General features: G+C 40.7%; 1 protein-coding gene across 1 annotated transcript; it reads right to left on the bottom strand.

The window, feature by feature from the left end:
* Positions 1 to 335: 335 nt before the first annotated feature.
* TRPV1 (transient receptor potential cation channel subfamily V member 1) lies at positions 336 to 11,805 on the bottom strand. The gene is made up of 17 exons (XM_075517974.1): positions 11,774 to 11,805; positions 11,085 to 11,115; positions 9,415 to 9,730; positions 8,696 to 8,862; positions 8,238 to 8,390; positions 7,704 to 7,844; positions 6,916 to 7,214; positions 6,116 to 6,292; positions 5,721 to 5,885; positions 5,349 to 5,444; positions 4,662 to 4,732; positions 3,805 to 3,970; positions 3,018 to 3,084; positions 2,279 to 2,595; positions 1,565 to 1,692; positions 1,200 to 1,315; positions 336 to 636 (listed from the first exon to the last, which is right to left on the bottom strand). Exons 3-17 carry the CDS (start codon positions 9,714 to 9,716, stop codon positions 470 to 472), a joined length of 2,532 nt encoding a protein of 843 aa, XP_075374089.1. The 5' UTR covers positions 9,717 to 9,730; positions 11,085 to 11,115; positions 11,774 to 11,805; the 3' UTR covers positions 336 to 469.
* Positions 11,806 to 12,395: the final 590 nt, after the last annotated feature.

The following is a 12,395-nucleotide window of genomic DNA, read 5'->3' on the forward strand; positions in this document are numbered from 1 at the left end:
AGCTCAGATCTCAGAAATGCATAAGAGCACTTTCAAAGAGTAAAAGAAATGGATGAAGACTGGAAAAAAATCTGCACTAAAAAAAGGCTAGCTACCTTACAGACAGCTCTGAAGTGTGGGAAATTCTCAATGTATTTATTTATAAAACAAAAAAACCAAACCCAACTATGGGAACTGTTTCTAACACTTCATGAGACAGCCTAGATGCAAATATCTAGCCAAGTGAATACAAACCAAGTAGTATAGACAGTTTCTTGCAGATTTATATTAAAAATAACCATGAAGACATGGGCTTAAACAACAAGTAGTTTATTTAGCATACTTAATAAATCCTTGCACACAATAATTTCCTAAGTCCTCTGACCTTTTTCCATAAATCCCTCTTCTTATGAATGAAGTGCTCTAATTGCCCCGCTTGTGAGGACCAACATAGGCAACTACAATTAACTTTCTTAAAAATAAAATAAGATTAGACTGACTTTGGAAGTGACTCCTTCCACGTCTCAGAATCTTCTGGCTCATAATAAGGTTCCAAAATAGGTTTCAATTTGACTTCTTCTGGTAGTTTTTGAGTCTCTTCTCTCCTGCTTCCATCTCTTAAAAGTGGAACCAACGTTTTCCAGTTTTTCCCTGAAACTAAAAAGAAAAGGAATGGTTAATTTTTTCCCCTCCACAGAAACAGAAGAAAATATACAAGTGGTTTAAATAGGAAGCTGATGACAGAAGAAGAAAGAAGCAGGAAGAAAGGGCTTTGTGGTTTTCTTTCCCATACTGTTCCATGAGTTTTCCATATTTCAGCTGGCAAATACAGCAGAGACTGATCACACAGTTAAATAGTTCTGTGCTGGATGCTGAGCTCCCAAACTATAGGGTCTGGGGCCTCCAAAGTAGCTTCTTGGCTATCTGGCTGCCATTATACACTGTTCCATCTCCTTAGGATTTACACATATTATCTGCCTTGTAAAATCTACAATCAGAATGATGAATCTATGGGGCTTCTATTCCGGAGAGTAAAACTGCTATGTGAATGATGAGCCCACTTAATCCCTCACATTTTATGCTGACTGAAAATGCCATTAACTTAGTTACTGCCATTATCATTAAGCCCACAAAACTGACTGTCCTCTAACAATTAAGCAACGCTGCTTCTATCACCAGTGTGTAGCCCATACTAGGATTTAGGTCCCTGAAACCCTCACCTCTGCCAGGCTTAATAGAGTAACTGGGATTTCGTTTGAGGTCCCCAGAGTACCCAGGGTCTTCGTTGATTATGCCCAGATTAGTATTCCATGTGGACCAGTTCACTTCATCAACCCTGGGGAGAGAAAACAAAACCAATACCTATTCTGAGGATCACCAGACAACTCCAGGATGAGTTTATATCACAAACTGCCACCTCAAGCCTCAGATCTCACCCAGAAAACAGATTAAACTGACTACTGTAGACAGTGTTAGTGCACTACTTTTCAGAGTGCTCCAGGGAGAAAGTTCTGCTTCCCATTACCAGATACTTTAATATTGTTTGTCTATAAAAGATTGTTCATTTGACATACAAACAGGTTACCTAAAGCACCATCTGTAATCATCTTGGCCATCAGGTGTGACCCCCACCAAGACTTGCTTCCCAGACCGGAACGAGCGCCTCACACAGTTCAAGTAGCTGTTTTCAATATCCAAGATTGTGATGGCTCTCTAGCAGGTAAAAGAAAGCAGACCACTAAGAGGCTGCTGTTTCAAAGTCATACAAATCCTGAATTCTGCCTTTATTTTAAAAACCTTGAGCTTTTATCATCATCACCATCTTAGAGCAGACATCGTAACCATCTCTGACACATCACCCTCTGTTAATATGTCATTAAAAATGCTGAATTACTGCCCTGTGATTAGAACTATGAAGTTCCCTCTCCTACCTCAAACAAAAACTGATGTGCCTTTGAGATTCTGGTAAAGATTGTTTTTCCCCTTGCGTAACCTGTCTTCATAGCCTGATCAGGATTTTCCATCATCAAAAGCCCCAGTAATTCTGTCTAATTACAAAAGTACATCTTTTCTTAAATACTGAACATCTGTGGAACACTGGGAACATCTGCTCAGGCAAAACATCAAATATGCATGGAAAAGGAACTAATACACTTTTTTTAGGAACTGTTCAGGGGAATCAGAAAGAAGCAGTGACCTGTTATTTAGAAACATGTCAGTTCCTAAAGATGCTGGCTGAAATTTCTTATGATTCCCCACACCCTCTTTCTTGGATAGCAGCCTCACAGAACCAATGTACCTGGAGTTTCCAGATGCTCTTGCTCTCCTGTGCAATTTTGCTCACAGTTTCCCCCATCAGTGCAATAAGCATGTTGAGCAGGAGGATGTATGTAAGGATGACGTAGAGAACCAAAAGGATGACAAACACAGACTTGAACCTGTAGTTCTCTGTGAACTCCAGGTCCCCCATCCCAATAGTGAACTTGAAAAGTTCCAAGCAGGTATAATATAGACTATTGTAGGATGTGCGGCCTCGTTTCATATGGCAGCATCGGGCATATTCAGAGCTGTTTGTGTCTTGCCCCTCATTGTCATCTTCAATTAAAGTCACCACAGCTATTGCAAAAGAGGAATCACATACGCAGGATGAAAAAACAATTTGAGATCATAATTCCATTGCAAGCAATGAAAATGAGCATAAAGGTAAGACATGTTATCTTCATGGTGCATTGTCCCCAGTGAAATTGCTTCATAAAATATTCCCCATAACTGACACCCTCTCAGAAGGTGGTGTCTCAGTTTTATCTATATAGAACAGGATGACTGTTTTTCCATTCAGCTTTGCAAAGCAGTTTGAGACCCAGGGATGAAAAGCTGTATGAAATTACTATACATAATTGTTATTCTGAAGAGACTTTTTTTGTAATTAGGTTAATTTGTTAGTTTTTAGTTGGAAACAAAAAGTCTAAGCCACTTGAAAAATAAAATTTTCTGAGATTCTTTAAGATAACAAAAAGTAACTCCAAGTATGCTATTACCTGTAGAAAATCCCAAGAGGAATACTAGATAGACAAACATGAAGCGACATAAATCTCTAAGGATCATCTGTAACACAGAAATAGAATATTTTTATATTGCTAAAAATTGAATATAAACTGCAACAAAAACTGGTAGAAAATACTGCTTCAGCTCAAGAAGGCATTTGCTGTGAACTGGTTGTTCATGCACTGAACTGTTTATCCTGCTGAGATAATAAACTTTAATACAGAAAACATTTTTCTCTGTTATTCATGCAACAGTTTACACACATATGCAAGACATATGCATGCCAAATAGTTTCATCTTTGTGAGTATAAACCACATTAAGACAGTTACATCTTTCTTCCCCTCTTGGGCTAGCTGTCTACATATATAGAGAGGTTTATTAGCCAGCTACTGCCTCTTAGCTAATTGCTCTGTTTGGTAACATTTGAACTATACCTAAAGAAATTTCCAGCTGCTAGAAAGCTGTGCCATTTCACACCAGACCAGTCTGCACTGTTCTCAGTCTACTTTCATTCATGCCTATCCAACTGTAGTTATTTTGAAGCATGGCAGGTAATAATAATATCAAGACTGCTATAAAATGTATGGATGAGGAGCAGTAGGTTTTTCTACATAACTGAAATTGTATCACTTCACTCAGAAAATAATGGCCAAGTATAGTAGCATGATATGAGATTTCCAGTGGCATCAAGGAGGTAGATATGGCCTGGAAATGGGGCTGTTGGCAGCAGTGTCCTGATTTGAGCACTGCTGCCCTCATCACCCACTCACTGGACTGACCTTGGCAATCATGACAGAGTAAATGCCCATCTGCTGGAAGCCACGGGTGTAGTACAGCATGTTAGCCCAGCCCAGCGCCAAGGAGAAGACCATGGAAGCCACGTACAGTTCCTGGCCACAGAAGTACAGCACCACAGAGCTCAGGAGGAGCAAGGAGTGAACAAAGCTGAAAGACAAGCATGGTCTGAATGCAGAGTTCTGAGTTGGCCACAGGTGGTGGGAACAGAGGAGCCCCATGAGGTATACAGCAGAATGAGGGATTCTCCAAAACACAAAGGAGCCTTGGCAGACACTTCCTCTCTTCCCTTGATTCTTTCCCTTCTCAAATCCTACAGTTCCTCTCGCAAACTCCTCAGTTTCCCCACATACAAACTGCTGTAGTCTCATCCCTGCTCTTCCTTGTGACTGGAGGGAAGAAAAGTCCTTGAAAACACTCATTTCTTCAGCACTCCCTCTCTTTCCACAGACCCATGAAATTGCCCTGTTTAGCTGTGCTCCAGCTGGGAAGAGGAAGGGCCCAAATTATTGAGAGGCAAAGCTCCCTTTAGGAACGGGAGGATTTCTGCACGTCCAGTGCATACACTCGACTGCAAGTCCAACTTGGAGATCTATTCCTAACTCTGCTGCATCACACAGTCATTGAACTTCTAGACGCTTCATTTTCTTTACCTCCAAAGAAAGTTACTGATCCAGACCCGTTTGTTCAAGTGCTATGATATCCACTGGCAAGTATTTTGTAAGGACCCAGGAAATTATAGCAAAGCATCTACCTATTACAAGTGACTTCAGCCAAAGCTGAAGATCTCACACACTCATCTGTTTCATGCTGAAATGCAATCAAAGATATTGGAGCTTACAAAAGAACCTCACTGTAGCTGTCAACTATCAGCGTCTTGAATGACGGGCGCCTCTGCACGAAATACTGTATCTGAAAAAAAATGGGAATGAAGACCAGGTTTGCATCCAAGGAGGGATTAAGTATCCCATGTGAATGCATCAACTAAGCACTGATACCTGTACCAGGGAGCTGGTACCTATAAAGCATCTCGCAAGAATAGCTCAAAAACAACAGTGGCACAAGATCTAGGGAGGACTCTTCCAGTAACACTTGATTTCTCTTACATCTGGTGTCTCTTTTGAAGACAAAAACCTATTCAGTCACTGGTTTGAGGACCTATGATTCACTGTACACTCTCCATTGGCTGCCAAGGGGAAGCAGGGGGACTTTAAGCTAAGACAGGTAATCTTTAATAGAGGCCTGGCTATTTGCAATACCCCATTCTTAAGCTTTGGCCAGGCTAATTGCCGAGATGCTCATTGACTTCTAAGGATAGTCTTTTTTTATACAATAGATAAAACTGTATCTTAGCCTATGGGCTCATTAGTAATCTGAGAACTCCTAATCAGGCCAAGGAAAAAGATTTGTAGCTCTTGACTAAAACATGGGTTATATTAGCAGGCAGTGCTAATGAATAGGAAAGGCATGTTTGATTCTCTCCTACACCTACCCAAACAGCAAAAAGGAAAAGTTTCAAATATCTTACCCCTCTGAAAAAAAAATAGAGACCTCCCAGTACACTCAGGATCTCTCCAGTTGCTCGAAAATATTCCCCAGTGCTGTGACCAAACGTGAAGGGAGGCTGTATAAGACAGGAAGATAGATATGTTCAGCAGAACTGGAGATAGAAAAGACCTGGCCTTGCCAGCAGCTGAAAGCAACGACATTTCTGGGGGAACAGGTTAAGTTTCTGAATGTGTTGCAGCAAGGGAGCAAGACTGGGAAGCAAGCAAGGTCAAAATCTCCCTCCTACCTTCAGGAAAGAGGAAAACTCTGATGTTAGGAGCACACAATGGGAGGCAGATCTGGGACATCATGCACTGGGTGGCTCCCCTGATATATGACAGGAGTAACATACCGTTCCATTCTTCTCTACAGGTCTGTAGTAAGCAGCTGCAGTGAGGATGATAATATGCATGGTATAGACAAAGAAGTTGAAGTAAAATAAGTGTTTGACAAACCGGTCCCACTTGTCTTGCAGCAGCCTGTTAAGGGGTTCCACCAGCAGCATCTCATGACGGTTCTGAGCAGAAGGATAAAGAGGAGAATCTTGATGGGACCAGTATGTACTGGGCTTTGAAAACAGCAAATGATATTAATCTTCAGCAAATGTTCCCTCTGGTACCCTTAAACTCAGGAGGGGAGATTGCTGTTTTATAGAAATGAGGCAAAAGATGCACCGTGTGGAACGTGGAACTCTTCCCCAGCAGTTCCCCAGCCTGTGAACAAAATGCCAAGGAGGTGCATACTCACTGGCGTTTCACTACTGTAGGCAATAATCTCAAGCACTGAATTTTTCTCGCATGTGTCTATACAGGACAGGTCATAAAGAGATGAGTGGACAGGTCCATAAGCCCATTCAGTGAACTTCCTAGACAAGTGTCTGCACTCAGGATCTTTGATCTCTCGTCTGAGAATGTAAGCGAAAATCTAATTGCAAAAGAAAAATACAACCAACATTTCAGTGCTAATGGACTTCTAGTTCCTCAGTATCTCCACAAGACAGGATGGCTAATTTCCCCCCTAGTTTAACTGTGCTGAAGTCAAACCACTGGAGCACTGCAGAGATCAAAATCTGAAGTAAACACAATTAATTTTCTCACTGGATGCTGGGAGATGAGAAACAGAAATACCGCTTACAACTTGCCATTATCTGTTTCAAAACTGCAAAAGAAAAGCAGAGGTGTATGTTACACAACTCTGAGCACACCATCATTTTGAATGGGGACTGCCGGAAGATGAGTTATATCAGCCAGTCAAAAGTACAAGGTTTCTAGTGGTTCAGACGATAGCAGAGACCCACTTTCTGTTTCCACTCGGGCTCCCTTGCATACCAGTGGTATATGAATAATGCCAGCTGGGCACAGACACGCACACACTTCGTAGCCTTTAAGGGCTATGCACTTTTGCATGTTAAACTGCAGCATCAGTTCCTCTTAACTAAAAGGCCCCAACAATAAGCAGTGATAAAATCTGTCCTGCATAAATGTTTTGCATGTACTCTGTATAACCTGATACAGTAATGGGAAAGTTAAACACATTTGCTCACCTACCCCTATCTTCCCTGTTTTGGCTGCCAGAGTTAATGGAGTCAGCCCTTTCTTGTTGGTGAGTTCTTCTAGCTTCAGGATTGGATTAATTTTGGCACCAAGGATCAATATGTTATTGTACATCTTGGTAACAAACTTGGTATTATCCTTAGTATTATCTGCAATCTCCACCAGTGTGTGCAGGACCATGTTGCCCATGGAGTCCTCAGCGGCGATGTTGGCTGCCTGGTAGGGGTTCTCAAGGAGGAATTTCACAATGCAGAGCTGGTTGGTGCAGGCAGCCAGGGACAAAGGCAGCTCCCCTACGAGCAAGCAACGGGAATGAGTGGTCAGAAAGCCTGTTACTACACGTGCATAAACAGAAAGATGATCATGTTGTTTTCATCTTTCACCATGAGAAGAAGAGGTGTATTTCACTGTCTGACATAGCACCAATTCTTGTGATAGCTGTTAGAATCACATTTTCTTTGGTTTAACTGCATCACAGAAACATGGCTGCTTTAAAAAGCACTGAAAGGAGAGCTAGCAGAAGGTTACAACTTTTCAAAGGATACAGTGGCCGGAGAACAAAGGGATGCAGACACCAAACTCACACTGAACACCATCAACTACCAACTGTGTTTCTTTATAATCTCAGCCTTTGGGAGTAAATATTTGGACTAAGTGGTGGAAAAGCCCATCTGGTACTTCTGAGCCTCCAGTCCCACATAAACAGGATTATTTAACAGCTTGCACTTGGGATAATGCTCGGATAACTCAATCAATAAAGCCCATACTGTGCTCACCCCTACCAAAATAAAAGCCAGGTTTCCCTTTGATTTTCCTGAAGAACTCCCCACAGGCTCTTGCATGAACATCTGCTCCGTTCTGGACCAAGAGCTTCACCAGGTACATGTTCCTTCTCTCAATGGCGATGTGAAGTGCAGTCTGGCCTACAGAGACACTCATCAGACAGAAATCTTCAACATTTAATACAGACTGACAGCTTTCAGGCACCACAATTCATTCAGCTCCATGCAAGATGGTGGAACTTAGAGCTTTGCAAACTAAAAAGCTCCAGAACTGGACAAAAAAAGATGGCACAGACAGCAAATGCAAGTCCCCTGAACTTGCTATTAAATCACTATATCAAAAATGGTAGAATATTGCACCTAACAAAACACTGCCCTAGCACAAATGCACTGATTGTTAATCACATACTGGAACTTTGGGGCGCTGCATCCTCAGGCATAAGGCCTCATGCAGAAGACTGTTTGAGAGCCCTGCCTAACCCTATCTTCAGTCTTATCACCAAGAGCGTTCACTGTATCAGTTGTTTCTCTTACCCTTGTAGTAGTTGTCAGTATACTCTGCATTCACAAACTCTTTCAGGGTTCCAGTTTTCCTTGCAATATCCAACAGCAAGGGAATGGTATCATTTTTCCCATCATGCAGATTCAGCATGGCTTTCAATAAGCAGGTTTTCCCAGTTTCTGGCTCTATAACACAAAAAATTGCAGCTATATAGAAGTGATTACAAACCTACCATCTACTTCCAGGCATGCAGGAATTAAGGTTCTTTTCAAAAGACAAGAAAACTCATTCGGGGTTTCACAGAAAATATCAATTTTTCTGAATTCTCCTGTAACCTTACGATCAATGGGTTGCCCAATCAATGGGGAAGTACTGGCTATTAGAGGACCTCCTGCAGACACTTAATACAATTATGGTTTTTTGTTTTCATCTCAGGAACACTACTGGAAGAAGAAGAGAGCATCTTAAGGTATGTGACACTAAAGAGTACCTTTGAACTCATCATCTGTGAGATGCTTCAAGGTTCTATTAAGGTAGAGTAGCAAATCATCCAGGTCCCTTGTGTTGCCTTGGGCTACAGCATCAAAGATCCTTCTGCGGTCATAAAATTTGAAAGCTTTTTCTGAGCAGCCTGTGATGGAATCTGTAGATAGGAGCCTAACAACAGTAAATTTCAGTTACTTAAAGTCAGATATTTAGCAGACTTTTTATAAACTACCAGAATACTATTCTTCATTTGCTTGTGTGAACTAATAAGCACTACAGATTAGTATAGATCGATCTGCAAAGTCTACAAGATCAACGAAGTCTGCAAGCAACTGTCCTGATAAAATTATGTATCTGTTGCTGAAAAGTTGAGAACAAGACTTAAAAGAGGCATTGAAGTATGGCAGTCTAACTGCAGGCCTGGGACCCAGGCAATCCCATGTTCTGTTCAGTGAAGGGACATCACTCAGAATGAGTCTCAAGCAAGTGAATTAAGGCCTACCGCTAATTTTGGGCAAAATATCCATGGACTGAATTTTCAGAGATGCCAAGAGAGAACAGCTATTGTCACTTTCAGATGCAACACTCATTATTTTGGCATAGAAAATAGTGAAACTGAAAAAACAGGCACGCTTATGTGGAGAGAATAAATGCTGCTCTGAGACACACGCTCTGCAGCTGTCAAACAGTTCATTACAACCAAATATTACAAGGTGAACTTACTTGTGAAGTTTCCCCCTCTCCAAATTGGCATGAAATTTGATGACAGAAGGTGCCATCAGGTTATCCATCTGGTAAAAGGAGTCCATGGGAGCCATGTCCTTGTCACTATCCCCAATCACAAACCGCCCACGTCTTGCAAAGATGTTGCTTTTGGGTGGCTGCACCTTGGTGCTGAGTGTACCCTGGAGGCTATCGGGCGTTTCCAGCATGGAGTCCTCCCCGTCCGTGTGTTCATCTGTCACTTCAGATTCCTCCATGTCAGAACTGCCAAATTTCTTCATCTTCCCAAGAATGGAAGACATGATGAGCAGGTAGTCTGTAAGGAATGACACAAACACCTCAAGTCAGCACCTTACGGGGCTATGACTCCCCTTTTGCCTAGGACTACTCTCCAGAAACAGCAGGGAATGGATTGGTTGCTCTCACCCCAGAAGTGAGACAGATGGACACATATTCACTATGCCCAGAGTTGGAACAGTTTAGCAGGTCATTACCTCCATGCTGTTTGTTACTGTCCCCACTGCCCTTACTCATTTCAGAATGGAGAAAGCAAGCCACAGTGTCCCAGAGCCTGCCAGCCACCTCACTGCAGAGCTGACCATTTCTGCTTAAAACTAGTGCCTCATCCTCCTCCAATCGTTAAAGCCTGAGCAATCTCAAACCCTGAACAATCTCTGCTTTTCTTCTCTAGTTTCTAACTGGTTTGTGCCACAATATATTCTCAGGATTTTATCAGACGTGAAAAAAGCCTGCTTGTGCCGTAACTGTATCTCAGTGATGCTGAGCACAAAGGGCTTCCTGCATATAGGAAAATTATCACTTAATGGCTTCACCAGAGTTATGGCAGTGCTAGATGAAAACTGGGGCATGTGATTCTTGGGAGATGAGTGTCACCTCAAACATGAGACACGGAAACAGAAAGGGAAAGGTTACCACAGATAAGAGATGATTGTAAGACCGCATGTCTGATCTTGTCTGATTTACAACCACAAAGAATTTGACACAAGTTAACAAATATGCTATACTGAAAGTAGAGCAGGCTTTTTTTTTTTTCTTTCTTATCAAACTGTTTTAATCAGACAAATGTTGGTCTTCATGCCACTGAATGCAAAATATTCTGGAACTCCAGCAGCGGAGACAGGAATGCATCATATTTGAACTGCTGCATAGCTGGCTTTTAGAGACAGCTGATCAGCCTTAGAAACATACTCTGAAATCCTAGATTGCTTGGAAATCTTACAGATTTTAGCACAGGAATGTTACAAAATCTTTAAAAAGCCTTCAGTTATAAACCAAATTACAGTGGTCAGTAATCTTCTCTGTACATTCAGTGTGAAAACAATGTCATAAACACGCTTCAAGGTTGTTTCTCTTCACAAAAATATTCTGAGGGGTTGTCTGCAAACCTACATTGTACATTAAAGTCAGATTTTCAGTTCTATGGGACTAGTTAGTATTTACATTAAGGGTCACTTACATTTTCCTGTGCAAGTAGGATAGGAAAGAAACTTTTGTCAGGCATTTGCATTTTCTGTCATTTTGTACAATATACACGTGAAGAAAACATCAATCTGCAAACTTGCACATTTAGGGTTACTGGAAGCAAAACAGCGTAGTATAGACAAAATACTAATGACTGCAGTTTAACTCACTATGTCCTCTGAGCTCACCTTTCAAGTTCTTTGTATCCTTAGAATCACTCTGAAAGAATAACATAATACCTTATTAACTTAGTTGTTCTATAAAGAAGAAATTATATAAAGAAAAATATTTCCATTTGGAATATGATACTAAAAATAAAGAAGAACAATTACTTCAGTGAAAAAGTAATAAAAATATATTCATAAAAAATTGGAAAAAAATACACTGAGAATACAGCCATGTATAATTTTAAATTTTTGTCTTATTTAAATTAATGTGGATTGAGCCAAAAACATCAGAGAGATAGCTATGGAAAATGGAATCACTTATTTTCCACAGAATAGGTGCAATATTAAAATCTGCAGAATAGACTCAATCCTCTCTCCCTGGCAATTTGCTCAAACCTGCTTTCATTTCTAAACCCTGTTAGCAATATCTTTGATAATGAAAACAAAGCCGCAATTCCTCATGAGTATGAATTTGCAAGAGAAATAACCTTCAAAATTCTGTGGAAGGATTCTTAAAAAAAAAATTATCTGTCCTAAAAAAACGCATAACCTACTTGAACTCTTTGAATCCTATGTACCTTGAAGTTTAATACAATAAATGAGATAAGGAAATATTTTTGATAGAATGTCTAACCACATCACAACTTATAATAAAGAGAGTTTACAAATAACTAACAACCATGCTATTCAAATATACATGCAGAACTTACAAATATTGCAAAAAATCCTGTCTCCCGCAAAATAGTCCAGTCTCAGTAAACACCCTCTGATCTACAGGAATTTGGTGTCGGATATTCCTCCTCCAAGGTGCCTGGACTGAAAAGCCCTGAGTTTGCTTCTCCACTTCATTTGTCTGCAAAAGTGTTCTATGTGTCTGATGATTTCTAGAACCAAGGGCACTTCATTAGAAGAACAGAGAATAGAGTAATAAGATCATTAAGAACAATTCTGGAACCAAAAGCATCAGTGGCTTCTATTCCCAGGAGTTTATCAAAGCTCTTTACAAGAATTGCAGTAAGTTGCTGTTGTTTTTACCTCCCCTTTAATTGCATTTAGTAATGGATACTCTTCTCCAGATTTCCTCTTCATAAATACATTCAAGCTTGCAAAAAACCCAAACCACCAGACCATAATTGTTTCTGTGGGTCACAGTTTCATTTCAATTTACAAAACTTTGTAAAATATGCCACAGCTCTTTGCTGAGATCAGTCATCTTTCTGGAGATCTTTCTTGGGTGGCTGCTGTAAAGCCCCACTAAGTATTTTAAAGATAAGCTGATTCTGAACTGAGTTGAGAGAGAATCAATGACAGAACGTCCTAAGGCCATTCTAC

The sequence above is a fragment of the Mycteria americana genome, chromosome 15 (assembly GCF_035582795.1).
Source record: "Mycteria americana isolate JAX WOST 10 ecotype Jacksonville Zoo and Gardens chromosome 15, USCA_MyAme_1.0, whole genome shotgun sequence".
Lineage (NCBI taxonomy): Eukaryota > Metazoa > Chordata > Aves > Ciconiiformes > Ciconiidae > Mycteria > Mycteria americana.